The following is a 21278-nucleotide window of genomic DNA, read 5'->3' as shown; positions in this document are numbered from 1 at the left end:
TCTCCTCTGTAACAACCTCTGCATCAGCTCATACTGCCCATGTTTGCCGCAGAATCATTAAGTCAAACGTACGTAGCTCCATTTTCCTTCGTCCTTTAACCCATAAAGACCTAAATGTCCACCAGCGACCAAAACCATCTTCTGATCTAAACTGTTTAATACCTGTTGATCCACTTATCCTATCAATACATTGAAATAATTGGTCTAAAATACAGATTGTCATCTTTTCATGGTCATCAGATATGGAAACACCGTCATCTTCTACAACATCGATTCACCAGTAAAAACCAGGGAGTTGGATCAATGACAGTGGATGGAGACGCTTGGTTTATGTTTATTTAATGATATATTTTGATGAAAATGTCTTTTTTTTTTGTTTAGTTTTCTCTGTTTAATGTAATAACCTTCAACTTTAATCTGAGCTTTTACGAACATCTATATGATCAGTACATTAAATAATGGAAAATACCAGATTTTAGCTGAAAAAAATAAAAATTAATCCTCTGTATTTTGTAATAAATGGTGACAAACCACTTAAGAAATGTTAAATATAGAGAAAAAAACATTACTTGCTGCGCGCTTTTAATACCTCTCGGCCAAATATTGTGTAAAATTCTGTTGAAAGTTACTGCCCCATAATTTACATTAGATTGTGTTTGTGTAAATTTGTGGCGGAAATCTCAGTGCGATTATCTTCTACAACATTGATTCACCAGTAAAAACAATGGAGTTTGATCAATGACAGTGGATGGAAACACTTGTTTTATATTCATTTCTTTTTTTTTTTTTTTTTTTTTTTTCTATGTTTTTTTGACATAACCCTCAACTTTAATCTGAGCTTTTATGAACGTCCACATAATCAGTACATTAAATATTGGAAAATACCTGATTTTTACTGGAAAATTTTAAAATAATCCTCTGTATTTTGAAATAAATGGTGACAAACTACTTAAGAAATGTTAAATATAGAAAAAAAACCTTAACTTACTGTACACTTTTAATCCCCCTCGGCCAAATATAGTGTAAGATTCTGTTGAAAGTTACTGCCCAATAATTCAGATTAGATTGTCTTGTCATGACAAAACACCGCCATCTTCTACAACACTGATTCACCAGTAAAAACCACAGAGTTGGATCAATGACAGTGGATGGAGATACTTGGTTTATGTTCAGGTGATGAAAATGTTAGGTTTTTTTGTTAGTTTTCTCTGTTTTTTAATATAACCCTCAACTTTAACCTCAGTTTTTATGACTATCCACATGATCAGTACATTAAATATTGGAAAATACATGATTTTTACGGGAAAAATACAAAATACAGAAGATTATTTTAAAATAAATGGTGACAAATCACTTAAGAAATGTTAAATATGGAGAAAAAACCATAACATGCAGCATACTTTTAATACTCTTTGGACATATTTAGTGTAAGATTCTATTGAAAGTTACTGCCCTATAATTTACATTAGATTGTCTTGACATGACAAAACACAGTCATTTTCTACAACATTGATTCACCTGTAAAAACCAAGAGTTTGATCAATGACAGTGGATGGAGACACTTGTTTTATGTTCATTTAATGATAAATTTAGATTTTTTTTGGAAAATTATTTTGGAAAATATCTGATTTTTACTGGAAAAATACAAAATACAGAGGATTATTGCATATAAATGGTGAGAAATCACTTAAGAAATATTAAATATAGAGTAAAAACCATAACATGCAGCGCACTTTCAATACTCCTTGGACATATATAGTGTAGATTCTGTTGAAAATTACTACCCGATAATTTATATAACATTATCTTTGTGTAAATTTGGTGCAGAAATCTTAATGCAATTATGTTGTTGAAAGGACAGATAGATGACAAAACACTGTCATTTTCTACAACAATGATTCACCAGTAAAAACCATGGAGTTGGATCAATGACAGTAGATGGAGACACTTGTTTTATGTTCATTTAATGATATATTTTGATGAAAATGTCAGGAGTTTTTTTGTTTGCTCTGTTTTTTGATATAACCCTCAACTTCTATCTGGAGCTTTTATGACTATCCACATGATCAGTACATGAAATATTGGGAAAATACCAGTTTTTTACTGGAAAAATACAAAATACAAAAGATTATTTTATAATAAATGGTGAGAAATCACCTAAGAAATGTTAAATATAGAGTAAAAACCATAACATGCAGAGCACTTTCAACACTCCTTGGACATATATAGTGTAAGATTCTGTTAAAAGTTACTTCCCTATAATTTATATGACATTATCTTTGTGTAAATTTGGTGCGGAAATCTCAATGCAATTGCGTTGTTGAAAGGACAGATTTACAGCAAAACACTGTCATCTTCTACAACACTGATTCACCAGTAAAAATAACGGAGTTTGATCAATGACAGTAGATGGAGACACTTGTTTTATGTTCATTTAATGATATATTTTAAAGAAAATGTCTGTTTTTTTTTATTTTTTTTATTTTGTTGTTTTCTCTGTTTTTTGATATAACCCTCAACTTTAATCTGAGCTTTTATGAACATCCACATGATCAGTACATGAAATATTAGAATTATTAAAAATTAGAACATAAGAATTTGAATTTTACTGGAAAAATACAAAATGCACAAAATTATTTTATAATAAATACTGACAAACCACTTCAAAAATGTTAAATATAGAGGAAAAATCATTTGGTAATTACCACAAATGTAGTCCTGGGTCTTTATGGGTTAAAACCTTTACTGTCCTTTTCCGGAATCCAATGATCATATATAGGATAAAGCTGGAAGGATAGGCAGGAAGCCCCTTCCTATGCGGTATGGACCAAATATTACAGGCAACAATAAGACTCTAAAATGGTCTGGGAAAAGGTTTGAATGGACGTTTTGAAAGCTGAAATCCTTCACTTAACTCAACAGCTACAGGTCAAACTAGTCTTCATTGTGCTTCACCCACATGTCCATACATAGCCTATACTTCATCTTCTTTGTCATCTGAGTGCCCCTATCTTTCAGTCTATCCATCCATTTAACCATCCTTCTTTTCTGTACTGCCAGCCAAGACACCCCCCACCCCACCCCACCCTCATTCTCCATCCCTGGCTCTTCCTCCAGCCACTCTGACAGACTCATCTGCCATACATCTGTTAGAAAAGGGATTTAGTTCTGCTTAAGTTGCTTTCACCCATTCAGGGTGCCCCAATAGCAAAGAAGCGCTTCACTCCAATTTAAGCCCTGACTGACCGGCGGATGACAAATGCTTGTTTTTCCATGAACTGTCTGTCTGGACAGCTGTGACTGGTGCATGTTAGGGACAAATTTAGGATTGATTATATGTACTTTATCCAAAGCTAGCTCATGGGCGGTGAAGCAAACTGAGTTTTGAACTTGACTGTGTTGACTGGGAATCTGCTGCATATCATCCAGACCTCATCTCGAAAAAAAAAAAAAAAAAAAAAAATTATGTTATGATCGTAACAGTCATCAATCTAAGAAGTTATTACCATTATAACTTTTTTTATGCTTTTGGAGGAAACTGTGACCTTTGGCTTAAATTTTACTAAAATAAAAGCAAGCCATTGTAGCTATAGTTGGGCTTATTACCGTAACGTTTGTGTTATTAATCCTTTGTTTTATGTACTGTATTTGTTTTATGTAACATATTGAAAACGATCAAATTAAAACTGATGAACAAAGAAGGCGTTCACAAATGATCATTCTTCACTGAACTTGCTAGAATGTCTGAGTAAATATTGATTTTACCATCACAGAAAAAAATATTAGACCATCCAAAGTCATCAAAAACAATGATTATGCAATCAAGTACTAACTCCTGTGTGTACCATGTGACTAAAACAGACAGAAAACAAAACATGGAATGCCTAAAAGCACCGTTTTTGGCACTGCAATGCCATAGATATTGATGTAAAAAATTAAGTAATTTTGGTTATTATAAAAAAAAACAAACAAAAAAAAAAACATGGAAAATGGCTAGATATCAGCCCTGAAATTAAACTCCCATTAGTTATTTTTGTTATCATTATATTTGTCCAAACAAATGTACCTTTAGTTGTACCAGGCATTAAAATGAACAAAAAACTGAAAAAAACAAGGGTGGTCTAATAATTTTTTCCGCAACTGAATATGAGTCAAGAGGGGAATCTGACTGCAGTTCTTGCTGTATTGACGATACTTTATTGATATTTTACTGCTTTGTGAGAAGGAGGTTGCATCTGTTTGATCCAAACAGGCACCGATTTCACTAATTGCTCGTCTGGGAAAAAAAACTCTATTCTCTTTACAGCATTACAAATTTCATCTTCATTTATATTACTGTCAATTGTTACTTTCTCATCTAGTCGCTCATTATCCAAAATCATGATTGCCTCCATCAGTCTATTTAATGAACAACGTAATACGGGTGTTTCTACAGATGATATCTCTTTCATTTATTAGATTTTATTAGGCAAACAGATAAAGACTTAACTCTTTAAAACCTGACGTGTCAAGGCTGACGCACCCTGTGCATATGCAGTTTGGATGGATGTAATTCTGTCACTGTTTGTGCGATTGGAAAAATTCCAACGGTTTCTGAAACCTGAGACATTGCAATTTATAGGTTTTATTGGGTCATTATGGTAATTTCACTCATGCCTGTACTAGAAGCTGGAGAATTGGCCATTTTAGCAGGATTAGAACATGCAGTAAATTGTAAATGATTGCAAGATTTTGAAAGATTTGAGAAAAAAAAAAAAAAAAAAGTAAACGGACTCAATCACAGCATATTTTCTAACCTTTTCATAGTCAAAATAAGACAGAAAAAGCATCCAGCTGGACCATTTTAGGATGGGTTTAACCACAGGTGTCAAACATGCAGCACGGGGGTCAAATCCGGCCCACCAAAGTGTCAATCAAGAATGTTAAAATCATTTTAGGTCAGTTTAATCTAAAGTGGGTCAGACCAGTAAAATACTATCATAATAACCTATATATAATGAAAACTGCAAATCTTCCTCTTTGTTTTAGTGTAAAAAAGTAAAATTACACAAAATTGTTTACATTTACAGACTAGCCTTTTATAAAAACTATGAACAACCTGAAATATCTTAAGAGAATTATGTGGAATTTTAACAATATTCTGCCTGTTATTAAATGCTTTGTGTATTTGTAGATCCACTGTGATCTGTAAGTTGTAATAAATATGTATAATTGATAAACTAAGGCGTAAAATTCTTAACATTGCACTTATTTTTCTTACAAATTTTCAGGTTGTTCACGTTATGTTCGAGTATGGTTCGTAAATGTAAACATTTGCATTACGGAATTTGATTTTTTTCACTCAAAAACATATAGAAAACTTTATTATTTCTAAGTTCTTATCTTATTATTTATATTATTTTACCGGTCCGACCCACTTTATATCATATTCGGCTGTATGAGGCTCTTGAGCTAAAATGAGTTTGACATCCCTATGGGTTAAACAGCTTTTGGTGTCATTCACAAAAGAGAGAGAGGAATTATTAATGTACTCATTTCTGAAGGTAAAAAGCGTGCAGTTATAATTTTTACGAGGTTCGAGGGAGGTGTAAGTAGTGAAACCGTTGGACTGTCAAATGGGAGCACCGTGGGAGTATCAGCATTCCTTTAATAATCTGTAATTCGTCAGATATGCATGGAGGTCAGTGCTGGTCAAGAGGTTAATCCGGTATAGATGCAGCACTGCAGTGAAACTCTACTATTGATTCAATGGGGTTGTAGTGTCGTGGTTTTGACCACCAGGGGGCAGCGAAGTGTCTTAATAACTTCAACGCAGCCTGATGCTGTTTATGTGCGTGGATCAAACGGTCTCCCAGGTTTATAAGCAAACTGGTTGCGTTTTTTTTTATTTATTTATTTATTTTATTTTTTTTTGACTTATTTTGAGTGTTGCCAGGGCGCTTGCTGGGACTAAATGGAAGAGGAAAAGCATGAATATGACTTCCAGTGGCGATTATCGTCAGGAAAAACAGCAAATATTAATACTGCAGAGAAAATCAAACAAGGGGGCCTACATACACATTCAGCAAAAATGACATCCTACTGTTTTTAATGACTTTATTTATTCTCTTGGGTTCTTTTAGCACAAGAAATCCTCACATCTTTGCTTTTTCCTCCTAATTAACTCAAATCAATCATTATTTCACATTTACCTTTGTCTAATTGGATGGGAAGCAAATTCTAGCAGCAAAAATAAATGCAATGTTCATGACATGAGGATCTTCTGGCTATTTTTTTTTTTTTTCCTTTTGTTTATTAGGTTAATGTAATGCAAATGAGGTTCAGGTAATGTTGTATGTAGCCTGTGCACGGGTGTATGAGTCACGCAAGATGCTCATCTTCTGGTTCACCACCACCAGACAGCGTCACCAAAGCACTCAGAGGGAGGAGAGCGCTGGATCCTGTCGGTTCGACTCTCCTCCTCCTCCTCCTCCTCCTCCTCCAGTGACTGATCATATTGATTGATCGCCGGAGAAAAAAACAAAAAGAAAAAAGAAAAAGAGCCTTGCAGGAGAGATCTCGGAGGATCTAGGACTGCTGTGGTCACACATGACACGCAGAAGAAAGTGTGTGTGGGCGGATGAGGAAGTTCAGAGCGCGGATTGATGGTTCCACACCTACTGTACTGGCACTTTATCGCAGCGGCAGCACAAGCCGGGATCTCCATTTGTACCGAAAAAACCCGACTCCTTCCAGTGATCCCAGGTGATCCACGAATGGGAAAATGACAATCAAGTTTGTGGTCATCCTCTTATTACTTCTGATCGTTCAAGGTGCACGGTGAGTCCGGATCATATATTTTATTCGCATGATCAACAGCTGAAAGTCTTTGAAGCTATAAAAGTTCAGAATTGATTTTTTTTTTTTTTTTGCAGGATAGAAGTGATATTGCATTTTTTTTTTTTTTTTTTTTTTTGTGAATGCATGTGTTTTTGTGAGGGATTTCCCCGCATATGCACACACACATGCACACGCACAGAGAAAAAAAAACATAACTGAAGAGCCCAAATACAGTGTCTACGACTCGTTTAGGGTTTGATGTTTGAGGATGAATGTTTATTCCAAGTCATTCACGAAAAAATTGCGGTGTTTTGCTGCTGCGACAAAGTTTTTTTTTTTTTTTTTTTAATATGACAACAGCGTTTATTTAAAGGGTAGAACAAGCAGCGGAGAAACCTGACGTGATTAACGACCCCCTTCTTCTCCTCCTCTCCTTTTCCCTTTTCATTTCTTTCTTTTCTTTTTTTTTTTTTTTTATAGTTCTGATCAGCTGGAATATGGCGACGACGATGAAGATCAGCACGATACGACTGTCAATCAAATGCTGGTTCCCAGGTCGCACCAGGAGGATGCCACACTTATCCTGAACAATTTGCTCAAGGAATATGACAAGACACTCCGGCCAGATATCGGAGGTAAGACGCCTTATTGATAAGTTAAAGGCTTAATTGCGTCATAACTTGGTTTGGAGTTGATAGTGTTATTGGCTCAGAGCGGCGCTGTCCAAGGTGCTGAAACTAGTGACGCTGCAGCGCATGGGTCCTGGAAACCGACCGTATCAAAGACTGGGTGACATACATACAGTAGAAGAAGGCGTGTGTGTATATATATGTGTGTGTGTGTGGGAGGCTTGAAGCTCAGAGCCTGACTCCAAATCATTCTCTGATTGCACCCACATTATTTTTGGTATGATTATGGCGCAATCAAACCTGGAAAGCAGATTTCAGTTTTGGAGAAGCAGGAAGGCTGACTGCTAATCACATGCTTTACTGGTGTGATCCCCACAGGACTGGGCTGTAATAACTACAATGCATCTCAGCTTTTGTTTTTCATGTCTTTGAGGAGATAGAGACGATTTTTTTTTTTTTTTTTTTTTTTTTAGAAGGAAACCCACATGCAGCAGTGACTGATAGTGTGGTCAATATTATTGCTCCATATCTGACAAAGCCCAGAGGAAGGGTGTGGATTTCTCATAATAGCAACTTCAAGATGGAGTACAAGGAACTTTTCACTCACATAACACTGGTGTACACTTTTTTTTTTTTTTTTTTTTTTTTTTTTTAGAAATTATCAGCCTCAGAGATTAAATGTGCTAAATGTTGTGTATTTTAATAAGATTAATTGGAAAACAAATGACAGAAGTGCTGGTGTGATGTTTTCAAAGTATGTGATAAAGTGTTATTACTAGTGCCGTCAGATGATTAAAATCTTTAATCAGATTAATCACAGGGTTGCTGTGGATTAGTTTTGATTAATTATGATTAAATATCATTCATTTTTAATCTATATCAATCACATTTCATTTTGTGTGAGCAAACAGACTCAAGAAAGAAAGGAATATATATGCACTTAACGGGTTTAACAAAACAATTTGAAACAACAGTTCCAGCTTGTTTTTTTTTTTCCATCCAGACGGCCCACGTGCTGTTTAGTGTCTTCCGTCCTTATGGGTTGGTTCTGCTGCCTGTCTTTACCAGATCAACTGCCCATTTGTGCATGTGCGACAGTAACTCTGCTTGGACAAACTGCCCCAAATGTGTTGACAGAGATGTTCACAGTCATTCTGCGCTGCAAATGGGTTAATGGCGATAAAATTTTTAATCAGATTAATCCTGATCTTGGGCGCCAATAAGGGGGGCTAAACATGACACATTCATGGGGCCAAGCATTAGTGGGGGGCCCATAGAGCAGCTGAGGGGTTCCAGTGGAAACAGGTTAGAAGTTATGAAAATTTACTGTAAGTTCCGCAGTGTAAGAGAGGTCTGTGTACCAAAGCATTATGTACTGATCACATCCCCACCCCCACCCTGTCAGGGTCCCCAACATTTATGCTTTCATGGGGCCCACAGTTGGTAGCAGCGCTCCTAATCATGATGATGGATTAATTTGCGTTAACACGTTAATTTTGCCTGAATGGAGTTTATTTTGATATGTCAAACACTGTTATGAAAGGCAGTTATGAAATGGATGGAGTTTATTTTTGATATGTGTAATATTTTTTGCGTTTTGTGCTGGATTGCAGGATTCTGCCTGTTATTAAATGTTTTGTGTATTTGTAGATCCACTGTGATCTGTCAATTGTGATGTATAAATGACAAACTAGGCTTAATAGAGTTAAAATTACACTTACTTTTAAAAATAATTTTCAGGTTGTTCATATTTACCTCCGCCAAGGAGGTTATGTTTTTGCCAGCGTTGGTTTGTCTGTCTGTCTGTCTGTCTGTCTGTGTGCAAGATAACTCAAAAAGTTATGGATGGATTTGGATGAAAATTTCAGGTTGATACTGGCACAAGGAACAAATGTTTAAATTTTGGTGGTGATCTGGGGAGGGGGGGTAATCTGCCTTGGCGGAGGTCTGTGCTCTCCGAGTGCTTTTCTAGTTGTTCATGTTATGTTCAAGTACAGGTCGTAGATGTAAACATTTTCATTACAGAATCTGACTTTATTCACTCAATAACATAGAGAAAACTTTAGATTTGACATGATTTACAAGTTCTTATACTATTATTTATATTATTTTACTGGTTCGGCCCACTTTATATCATATTAGGCTCTATGTGGCCCCTGAACTAAACTGAGAATCAGACGTCAAATTCTTGGAAATGTAAAACAGGATTCCTGCTTTATGCCTTCTTGTAGCGCTTTAAGAACACCTGAGTAGGATGTTGATACATGACATGATGAAACCATAAAGGATTTGAAAGTATATTTATGGATCTCATGCCAAATCCATTTGATTTATTCCCATGTACTATCCTCTCATACCTACGGAAGAGGATTAAGGCCACTGGGAAAAAAAATTAAAATAAAGGTCCAATATTTATTTTTTAATTATTCTTCTGAGAAAAAGTCAGAATTCTGAGATTAATGTCAGAATTCGGAGATTAAAGACAGAATTCAGAGATTAAAGTCATAATTCTGAGATTAAACACATAATTCTGAGATTAAAGTCAGAATTCCGAGATTAAAGAAAAAATTCTGAGATTAAATTCAGAATTCTGACGTTTATCTCGGAATACTGACTCTAATCTCAGAATTTTGACTTTTTTCTCAGATGAGCAAAAGGTAAGTGAATGTTGAAGAAAAAGCCACTGATATCTGTTTCCCTTCCTTTTGTTCATCTAATAGTGAAATGGATGCGTAAAAAGTCGTCTAAATCCGTCATTATGTCAACCTGCTATACTCCTCCTGCATGCCGTAAAGCAAGTGACACTCTCCCTGAATGTCAGAATTCATTTACTTTTTTCAGAATTCTTACTCTTTTCCTCAGAATTCACATTTTTTTCTCAGAATTCTGACTTTTTTCTCAGAATAATCATAAAAAATATATAAATTAGACCTTAATTTTGTATTTATTTTCTCCAATCCTCTCATCCTCTTCCATATATACCACTTCTTTGGCACCTCATGCAATATTTTTTTTTTAGATCCACCACTGCTTTTATTGTACTGTCCCTTCTTCAGTTACACATACGTCATAACAAACTGCATCAAGTATCTGTATGAAACTCAGAGTGCACATTTTGTTTTGGAGACAGCCAGGCTGACCACTAATCAAATACTTAGTGATCCCCAGAGTGTTGAGCTGAAGTGACTAGGATATGTCTCAGCTTGGAGGAAATAAACTTGTTTTTTTTTTTTTTTTGGACATCAGAGTAAAAAATCCTGTAGTGGTGCAGTCAATATAATTGCTCTTTTTCTAACAAAGCTCAGTAGAGGGTGTGGATTTCTTATAATTGCAGCTTCAAGATAAATGGCAAGAAACATTACACTTAAAAATACAGCTTCACGAAGATAGTGCACCTCAGGTTTGGCAGATTATAGTCCTTTAAAAAACGGTGATACACTATATATATAGGATCCTAAAGGAGGTGGATATGTGGAGAACACTGTATGTTACAATAGACAGTAAATATGACTCTTCCCGACGCTATAAGACACAAGATATTGTTCCATATCATTTCATCATCACAATACAGTGAATACATTGGCCAATTTATGTGTATTGTCCTTGTTCATTCTATCACCATATTGTATTATTACTATTATGTTTTGTTAGTTACTCTGTTCATGTACTATGATGTCAGCCTCTTTAACTGTATATGTTATAACCCTTCACAGAGTGTTTTCATTTCTTTCTGCCCTTAAATTAATTAATTTCTTTCTATTTTTTGTATCTTTTGTTACGCATGCTGACAGAATTTCACCTGATTTCTAGAAAGCAGCAGTAACAGTAGTGGCTTTTTTACTGGACATATTCGCAAAACTTTTACGGAAATTTAATAAATGTTGAAAAAAACAGAAGTGCATAATGCGATGATTTGTTTATTTATTTTCGCGAGATGTCATGAGGAGTCATTCCATAAACATAGCAACGAACATAAATATCGCACTGATTTACAGATATATTCATTATTATTACCCCGTCCCCCGAAAGGGAGGCAAGGGGGATTGTTTTTGGTTTTGTTTGTTTATTTGTTAACACTGTAGCCGCAAAACTATTGGTTGACTTCATATCAAATTGGGTTTATAGATTGCCAGTGACCCAGAATAGATGTGATTAAATTTTGGGAAAAGTAGGTCAAAGTTCAAATTTTTAATGAATTTTTTTAAGTCTTTTTTTTCTCCCACTTACTTTTAATGGGCAACATTTTAAATGTCTATAAAAACATCAATTTTGTTTCAATTTACTTCAAACTTGGCACATATATAGAGGCAACTGATATGCTGACATCAGCACATGGATAGACATGATGACATCAGTTGGATCGATGGCTTGGCTGTGGAAATCAGTTAATGGTGGAAAAAAGGTGCGATCACCATCTCACCTTTTTTCCGGGATCTTTGTGTAAAAGTGGTTTTTGTCAGGTTGCAGGACTCACTGGCTTGAAGCAACTTTAAGGTTTATTTAGTGAACGTGAGACAATTGTTTTTACTTTAATGTCACGGTCAGGACTGAGTGACTTTCATTGAGAGTTTCAGAAGCACCAGAGATGAAGACTGGTAGGAGCTGTGGTTTACAGATCGTTAAGAGTGTTTATGTGCCTTCTTGGCTTATTTAAAATGACCAAGCACCCGGTTTTCACAGGCAATAACCTGGTGGGAATTGATTTTTTTCGCCTCTACTGCCAGCTCACTTCGCTTTTCACCTCACGGAGGTGGGGGTGGGGTGGGGGGGATCTCCCTCCAGCTCTGCTTTCATAATGAAGGATGAAATTTTGATGAGATCCAGTTGACAAACCTCAGTTTCGTCCATAAAATGTTAATGTTTGAGTAGGATAATGTGACGCGGTGGAACCACACCACACACATGCATGTGCATATGAAAGCACACAAACATAAACATCCGCGCACTTGAAAAAAAAAGAAAAAAAAAAAGAAAAGAAAACGATGCTGAGTCAAAGACAGATCTGGGACATTTAAGTCATCGTAAAAAAAAAAAAAAAAAAAAAAAGAGAGAGTTCAGCTGAGAACTCCTGCAATGAGCTCTGGAAACGCGCACAGTCAGAACATGGGCTCATTGTGGAGATACTCCTGGATGTTGTCTAAATCAAAGTCATCCTCTTTATATATATATACACACACACACATACACAGTATCAAACAATGCATTCCCATTTGCCTCAAGTGCTCCTCTGTAATCCTGCTTGTTTTATATGCTGGTGGCTGTGGAACAAGAATACATGTTGTTTTTAGCATGTTCAGATTTCTCCACTAATTGGTCATCACTTCAGAGCTTGGATGAGTATTTGTATCCCACAATCTAGAAACAGTCTCATTAAGCCAACATCAACGAGAGGAAACTGGAGATTTTTCCAGTTAAACAAACCTTTCATAAAATGCCCAGTCATGACAGAAATAAATGTAACACCAGAGGGTTTTTGAGGAACTACAGAATTTGGTCTCTTCTAGTTTTCTTGGTTTTATGGATAACAAGTTTATTACCCCCCTGAAGGCAAGGCAAAGGGTACTGTTTTTGGTTTGGTTTGGTTTGTTTGTTTCTTAGCTTAACACTTTAGCAGCAAAACTATTGGTTGAATTCATACTAAATTGGGTTTATAGATTGCTAGTGACCCAGATTAGATCTGATTACGTTTTGGGAGCAGTAGGTCAAAGTTCAAATTTTATATGAATTTTAAAATCTTTTTTTTTCTCCCCCATTTAGTGATAATGGGTGAAATTTCACATCTGTAGAAGCAAAACTATTAGTTCAATTCATATCAAATTGGGTTTATAGATTGCCAGTGACCCAGAATAGACCTCATTACATTTTGGGAACAGTAGGTCAAATTTTTTTTTTTTTTTTTTTAAATTTTTTTTTTTAATGAATTTTTAAAATCTTTTTTTTTCTTTTTTTTTTTTTCCCCATTTAGTGATAATGGGTGAAATTTCACATCTGTTGCAGCAAAACTATTGGTTGAATTCATACCAAATTTGGTTTAAAGATTGCCAGAGATGCAGAATAGATGTGGTTACATTTTAGGAAAAGAAGGTCAAAGTTTAATTTGTTATGATTTTTAAACCCCCCCCCCCCCCCCATTTACTGACAATGGGCGAAATTTCACATGTCTGTAGCAGCAAAACTATTAGTTCAATTCACACCGAATTGTTGCCAGTGACCCAGAATAGATCTGATTATATTTTGGGAACAGTAGGTCAAAGTTCAAATTTTATATGAATTTTTAAAATCTTTTCTTTTCCCCATTTACATATAATGGGCAAAATTTCACATTTCATAAATTCAGTATGTTCTTGATCTGTCGTAGCAGGGGGAGGGGTGCGGTCCATACATAACGTCAATTACGCTAGTGTGAAATGAAACCAAAACTTAACATGCTTTTAATGTCCGACTCCCGACTTCTATGCCTCTGATCTACAGTGGACCTTACATGAAATTTTCATAACTTCTAACCTGTATCCACTGGACCCCCTCCAATGCTCTATGGGCCCCCCATGAATGCTGGGCCCCATGAATGTGTTATGTTTGCACCCCCTTATCAGCACCCTAGGGTGTCTGTCTGGGGATTAGAATCCACAGATTCTGACAGTTTTTATCATGTTGAAAAAGGACAAAAAATGACGAAGATATGGTCAGAAATATGACACCCTCCCCACCTCATTTTCATACTTTTATATTTCCAGTTGTATTTGTTCTTTCAACATCAAATAAAAACTGGAAGAGTGTTTGAAGTCTGCACTTTCAAATGCAATTGTCCCCAGTGGTCTATGTGACCGACTTCTGACACTACGACGTATTGAACATGCCATCTGATTGAGTCACAGGACTGTGACCGTGGACCGTTAAGGGTTAAATTCATGTAGAGGTTTTAAAACAACACATGCTTTGATCCACGGAAGACTTTGCATGTTTCAGCTGAAAACTGCTAAACCATATACTGCATCGACTACAACAGCTTCATAGTAGAGGAGTCTGGGTCCTGAACTGGCCTGCAGCGGTTCAGACCTTTCACTAATAGACAACATTTGGTGCATCATGAAACAAAAAATACCTCAAAGATTACTGTTGAGCAGCAAAAATCCTATATCAGACAAGAATGGAAAAACATTCTTCTCCCTAAACTCCACTAACTGCTGTCAAACAGTTAAGAACTATTCTTAAAGAAAGAGGGGAAGTTACATAGTGGGAAAAATGGGCCTTTCCCAACTTTTTGAAGGTGTACTGCTGCCATTATATCCAAAATTGCTGTATTTTTTGCTCAAAATAGTACATTCCCTCACTTTATTACCCCAGGTTAGGGTTATACCAAATTGGGTTTTTATATTACCAGTGACCTAGAATAACTGTGATTAAATTTTGGATGAAAAACACATCAAAGCCAAAAAAAAAATTATGAATTTTTTAAAATCTTTTTGTTTTAGATGTATTTTTAGATGTAGGGAAAAGTAGGTCAAAGTTCACATTTTTTTATGAATTTTAAAAAAAAATCTCCCATTTACTTATAATAGCAGAAATTTCACGTGTCTATAAAAAACATCAATTTTGTTTCAATTTATTTCAAATTTGGCACATATATAGAGGCAATTGTTATACATGACTCTGACTCAAAGCTAAGGCATATGTATTTTGTCACATTTTTGGTCAATTTTTTTCAGTTTTTTTTCCCACCATTTACCTAACAGTAGTCGCTTTTCCATTGGACATCTGCGCAAAACTTTACCAATATTTACTAAATGTCGAAAAAACAGAAGTCCGTAATGTTGATTTTTCCATTAAATCACAAATGCGATGATTTGTTTATTTATTTTCGTGAGATGACACGAGAGGTCATTCCATAAACATGGCAACGAACATAAATATGGTGTTGATTTACAGATATATTCATTATTATTATATATTACCCCTCTATCTCGTACTAAATTAAAAAAATTATTGGGTTTCCTGGTGTGTCCACACATACCGTAACATGTTTCTTCTTCTAATTCGCTTGTTGTAACGTACATCAACATCTGTTTTTTTTAATTCACCTGACTCTAGTTGCAAAAAAGGTCTTCCATTGCAGTTTTGTGTGATATACCATTTGTGCTACGCCTGAAAAACCACCTCTTGCCAACGCAAAAACTTTTAATCAAAAAATAAGACTTGGCAAAGTTGTCGTTTTTCCATTAAGGTAAATTTTTATGCGCAAGTTAGTTTCCTTTGCGCAGTTTGAGGGTCAGTGGAAAAGCGACTACTGTCAACAATCATATACTCATTCACCAGCTAGAATAAGAACTACTTGAGGCAAAGAAGTTTTAACTATAGACTGTAGTTATTTCTGTAAGGGAAGTGTACAACTGACAAAAGCGCAGTGTTCAGTTCACAGCCTCGAAGCCAAACAACAGTAGAAACCCCAAATCCAGCATGGCAGTATTATTATCTGGGTTTCCAGTGTTTATTTTCCTGCTGTCTCTTCCAGTCTTGTGAAGTCAGCAGCGAGTCTAATCTTCATATAAAGTGGGTGACTGGTCCACTAAAAAAAAAAAAAAAAAGCAACCCACATTTCCCCTAAGAAGACCAAATGTTGAGCTTCACCTTAGCCGATAAGGAGCAGTTCGCCTCAGATGAAGATGAGATACTTTTGTGTCCCTATTATGTCACTTTCCTTTTGGGCTCAGAATGTGATCAGATTGTGTGATATGTACAATCATCCTGCACTTGTTCATGAGGGGGTGGAAGTACATTTTTAGGTGTTTCTGTGCATGTTCACCAGGGAATCAAGGACAAAACAGGTTGGAAGATCAGCCTTTGTATTGCTGGGAGGCAGCCACGAACGTCCTGATTCGAGGAGTTCAATTAGATTTAGGTCTGAGGTGCTCTCGAAAAAATACGCCAGCCCTCCTACAAATTAAAAGGTACATTTAAGAAAAAAAAAAGGTTGCGGTCTTTGTGCCCGTGAGAATTGAGCCCACAGACAAGCATCAGTGTTTTAAAAGCTCACGACTATATCCGGAGAGGGCCTTCCGCCGAAAGAACTGCAACGTCTAATCAAAGCGGCGGGCCGACAAACAGCGGAGAAAACAGATCAGAAGCAGCAACATACGCTAGGTTTTCAGAGTATGTGGTAGCATTAGTAGAGAACCTTCAATAAACACAGCACCCGGGAACACACTCTGTTATTATCAAAAGAACACACGCCCAAACAAAGTCACGGCAATTTCAGAAATACAGGAAAATGGAAGAAAGGATGCACAAATTGGAAGGAGACAAGTCATTTGTGAAAGTAAAAAGGTATGACTCTGATTCTCGCTGTTACTATATACATTGAGCATACTTTAGTGTAAATAAACAGCAGCGTGCACTGCTCAGGGTGTGAATGTATGTCATTTCCTAAAAGCTTTTTCACAAGTCTGTAGCGTATAAACTCAGTCACTCTACCAGCATATGTGTAACACCACCGACTTCTGACTATTAGGCTTTTTTCACTTTCTGTCAGTCTGTTGTTGCCATGACTGCAATGTATTATGGGCTATTTAGGCTCTGGTAAAAGTTCATACTACTGTCTTCCATATACAATTATTGTAGGTAATTTATTTAACTAGTAAAGCAGGAAAATAAACAATGAATGACCTACAGCAAGGGTGTCAAACTCATTTTAATTCAGGGGCCATATTCAGCTAAATTTGATCTGCAGTGGGCCGAACCAGAAAAATAATAATATAATAACCTATAAATTATGACAACTCCAAATTTTTGTCTTTGTTTTAGTGTAAAAAAAAAAACATTAAATTATGAAAATACTTACTTTTATAAACTATAAAAAAAAAAAAACAAACCTGAAAAAACTGAAATTTGAATTAAAAAACGTAAGAAAATTTAGTGCAATTTTAACAATGTTTTTCCTCATCTTATCATTTCTTCATGTGCATTATGGATCAGATCTACAAAGACACTCAACACTGAGGAACAGGCAGAAAAATGTCTAAAATTGTGCTTAATTTTCTTTAGACATTTCAGGTTGTTCATCTTTGTTCAGGTTATTCACATTTTAGTGTTACAGGATAGTTTATAAATGTAAATATTTTCATAATTTAATGTTATTTTTGCATTAAAACAAAGAAAAAAATTAAGTTGTTAATTCTAGTTTTCTTGTTTGTTAGTTTGTTTTTTTTCTTAACTCAAGATTTTTTTAACTTAACTGAAGATTTTTTTTTGGCTTAATTGAAGATTTTTTTTTTTTTTTTGCTTAATTCAAGTTTTTTGCTAAATTTGAGATTTTTTTGTGCTGAATTGAAGATTATTTTACTTAATTGAATTTTTTTTTTTTTTTTTTGCTTAATTCAAGATTTTTTAAATTTATTTTTTACTTAACTGAATTTTTAAAAAAAATTATTTTGGCTTAATTCAAGATTTTTTCCTTAATTCAAGCTAAATTTTTTTTTTTTTTTTTTGCTTAATTCAGTTCAAGACTGTGGAATTTTTGCACTTGGCAAAAATATTCCCAGGGGCCGAATTGGACCCTTTGCTGGGCCGCATTTGGCCCCTGGGCCGCATTAGATCTGGGCTAGAAGGTGGCCATAAACATGATTCCCAAAAATTGCTAAAGTTGTATTTGTTGCTGTTGTCAACAAGTGTTTTGGTGTTCTTGTGTAAGATTTTAACTTCAAATCATATTTTACTGCATTTCTAACGGTCTTGTTGTCTACCTTAAAAGTAGAGAAAAATGTAAAGAAAAATGGACCAAAAGGTAAAAAAACATAAATTTTTATTGCACTTTCAGGCAAAAGGGTGATACAACCCTAGAAATTAGAGTTCACAACAATTACTCTTCCAATTTTGTTTTCACTGAAACCACTCAGAATGTTCTGAAACACTTACGGTGTGATGTCAATAATGTGTGTGGCCACCATCCGTATCCACAGGCTGTACTCCACTGGGAAAATAAACTGTCAAGTTTCCAGAATTACACCCCCGAATATAGCAAAGTTATAGTCCTGATCCCTAGCAAATGTTGACTAGTGTAGTTTTGCTCATAGTCATTCTCTTCTTTCCATTATAAACAGTCTTTATGGACACTCCAACTATTTTTGAAATCTCCTTTGGTGTGACGAGTGCATTCAGCAAATCACACACTCTTTGACGTTTGCTTTCCTGATTACTCATATGGGCAAAAGTTTCTGAAAAGGTATGGATAATAGTGTTAGGTATGATTATGACATCAATATATGTTTGGTTTCAAAACAATTGACGTAGTGCCTGCTGAGAAAAAACAACTAAATGTTCATTGTAAATTTTGCTTCCCCACTTCCCCCTGTACAATGAGGCTATTTGGGTGCTTCTATGAAACTGGGTACATTTTGGTACCTGGCTCCCATGTCCTGTTTTTAGGGACCAGTTTCATAGAAGCACCCATTTAGGATGAGATATTTACCAGGAAATACAACTGAATTCACATAGTATTGTTTCGACACTTGACACTATACTGTTAATGCATACAGCTCATATAAGTCATCACAGACACTTAAATACAGAGGAACAAGTGCCATCTGAGAGGAAATAATGCAGAAATCACCGGTGTTATCCACTTTTCCGCTGCTTGACTCGACATGGCTTGGCCCACTTGGCCATTAGCGCGTTGCATTTCCATCGCAGGTATAGTACTCCTTCACCGCAGCTCATCAACTAAGCACTGCAGCATAAACTATCGTGACTAAAGCGAGGTACACATATAAAGATAATCGGTCTGTTTCTATCCCGATTTTCCCCCTTCTCAACCAAGGATGGCAAACGCTAGATTATCTTATGATTTATAAGATTATCCTTGGGTCTGAGGTGTGTTAAAGGGGTCATATTTTACTAAACCCACTTTTATTAGTTTTTGGTTCATTTATTTGTGTATTTGGACCCTAATAGTTCATAAAGTTTGAATTTGAACCCTCCAGGTGCTGCAAAGCTAGTTTTATATTCATTCCGACAAAAATCAATTGGATTTCTACAACCCGTTTCAATTCCTGCTTAATTAGTTTCGTTACGACATTCGCACATATAAGGTCAAGACTTCTGACGAACATTTCTCTGAGTACGACATAATTGTTTGTCAGCAGCAGCGGTTGTAGAAAAAAATGAAAATATGTCCAAACTTGGAGCCAATTACCTAAAATGTTCAGTTGTTGGTTGAACTGGACAGAGCAGCACAGCCAACAACCTGGAGGGGGCGGAGCATGAAGTGGCTCATTTGCATTTAAAGGGCCAGCGCTCAAAACAACCTTTTCGGTGTCATTACTCAGAAATATTGTTGAAGATGGACCTGTGGAGTTGAATTAATGAAGAATCCAGACCCAAGCAGAGCATTTACAGTTTATGTAGACCACAGGGAAATGTTTGAAAATGCATAATTCCATTTTAAAAAAGCAAAATATCACTCCTTTAACCCTCCAGTATCCCGTCCAGCAAGGCCCTTACTAAGCACCAAGTGTGCCTTTTTTGCACACTTGTGGAATAATGTCAAAAAAAATTTTCATACAATTTGTTTTTAATTCTTTTACACTTTTTTTTTCTATTTCATCAACTTGAGCTGTAAATAAAAATACCAAATACTCAATAGTTGTCACATTTTTTAACCCTTTAAATGCCATGTTTGTAATGTAAACAAACCATTTTTTTGGATGCAAAAAAGAAAAAAAAAATTGTTTTCAATATACTACATAAAAAGTGGATCACATATTATTTGATTTTTGCAGCCTGGCATATGTCAATGATTAACTCCAACATTGGTTAATTTGCATTATCACTTTTGGTGCTAGGTCAAATGTTCAAAAATACTAGCATCTGTCACTAAGTGTGCGTAAAATGCACACCTATAAATCAAACTTAAATATTATATATTGATTTATTTTTCTGCTCTAATTTGATTTTATTTTTGTAAATCAAGGTCAGTCCTAATCATACAGATCAAATGGAAGAAATAGTGCGTTTTAGGCACACTAGGAGACAGATGCTAGTCTTGTAATTTTCTTTTGTTTAAAATGTGCAAATTTTAGTTGGGAGCCAGAATTTTAAAGATTATGCAAAAATGAACAACTTTTGAATTCTGACCTTATTTAAATTGTGAAAAATAAAATGAAGTTTTATGAAGTTGTATTTTATTTGGAAGTATGTTACGTCTTGCTTTAACCCTTTAACAATAGTAATCTCACCAGTGCTGCATTTTGCAATTACAGCATTCAGATTACTGTAACTCCTGAACCATTTGTGCTATCCACAAAATTCAAACTGCATCGTAAAGCTGAGATCCCGAGTTTTCCGACACTATATATCACTTTAAGGTGGTACACTCTATTACAAGTAGAAAGGTGCCATTTCAGAGACTTCCATGCAGGCTATAAAACACCTGAAAATAACAAAAAATATGAACTAGGGATGTCTGATAATATCGGCCCAACGATATTATCGGCCCGATATTGGCATAAAAATGTAATATCAGTGAATATCGTTATCGTTTTTTTTGCCTATCATTAAAACCGATAAAATAATCCCTTGATTTCGCCGGCATTTACCGACGCGTAAATGAAGCATTGTTTGTAGCTGAAAGACATGTGCAGTTTTCAAAATTTACATTAGAGTCATCACACTGTAATAGACTCATGGAGGGAGGGAGAGAAAATAAATAAATATGGCATTTTTTCCACAACTTGCGCCGAAGTATGTATTCTTTGCACAGACAGTGTTTACATTTTGAAAGCTTTGTTGCATTTGAGAATGCATCCAATGGGGCATCACAATAAAATTAGGTATGATGTG

At 35.5% G+C, this 21278-nt stretch overlaps 1 protein-coding gene across 1 annotated transcript in view; it reads left to right on the top strand.

Moving 5' to 3' along the window:
- The first annotated feature begins 6406 nt into the window (after window positions 1–6406).
- LOC115434660 (gamma-aminobutyric acid receptor subunit gamma-3-like) overlaps window positions 6407–21278 on the top strand; it is a 217531-nt gene continuing 202659 nt past the window's right edge. The window contains exons 1-2 of the mRNA XM_030156726.1: window positions 6407–6819; window positions 7300–7454. Coding sequence (XP_030012586.1) covers window positions 6764–6819; window positions 7300–7454 — 211 coding nt within the window. The 5' untranslated portion in view covers window positions 6407–6763. The remainder of the gene's footprint in view (window positions 6820–7299; window positions 7455–21278) is intronic.

The sequence above is a fragment of the Sphaeramia orbicularis genome, chromosome 2, assembly GCF_902148855.1.
Source record: "Sphaeramia orbicularis chromosome 2, fSphaOr1.1, whole genome shotgun sequence".
NCBI classification, from domain to species: domain Eukaryota; kingdom Metazoa; phylum Chordata; class Actinopteri; order Kurtiformes; family Apogonidae; genus Sphaeramia; species Sphaeramia orbicularis.
Note: the sequence above shows the minus strand (reverse complement) of the source record. Positions and strands in the feature narration are given on the sequence as shown.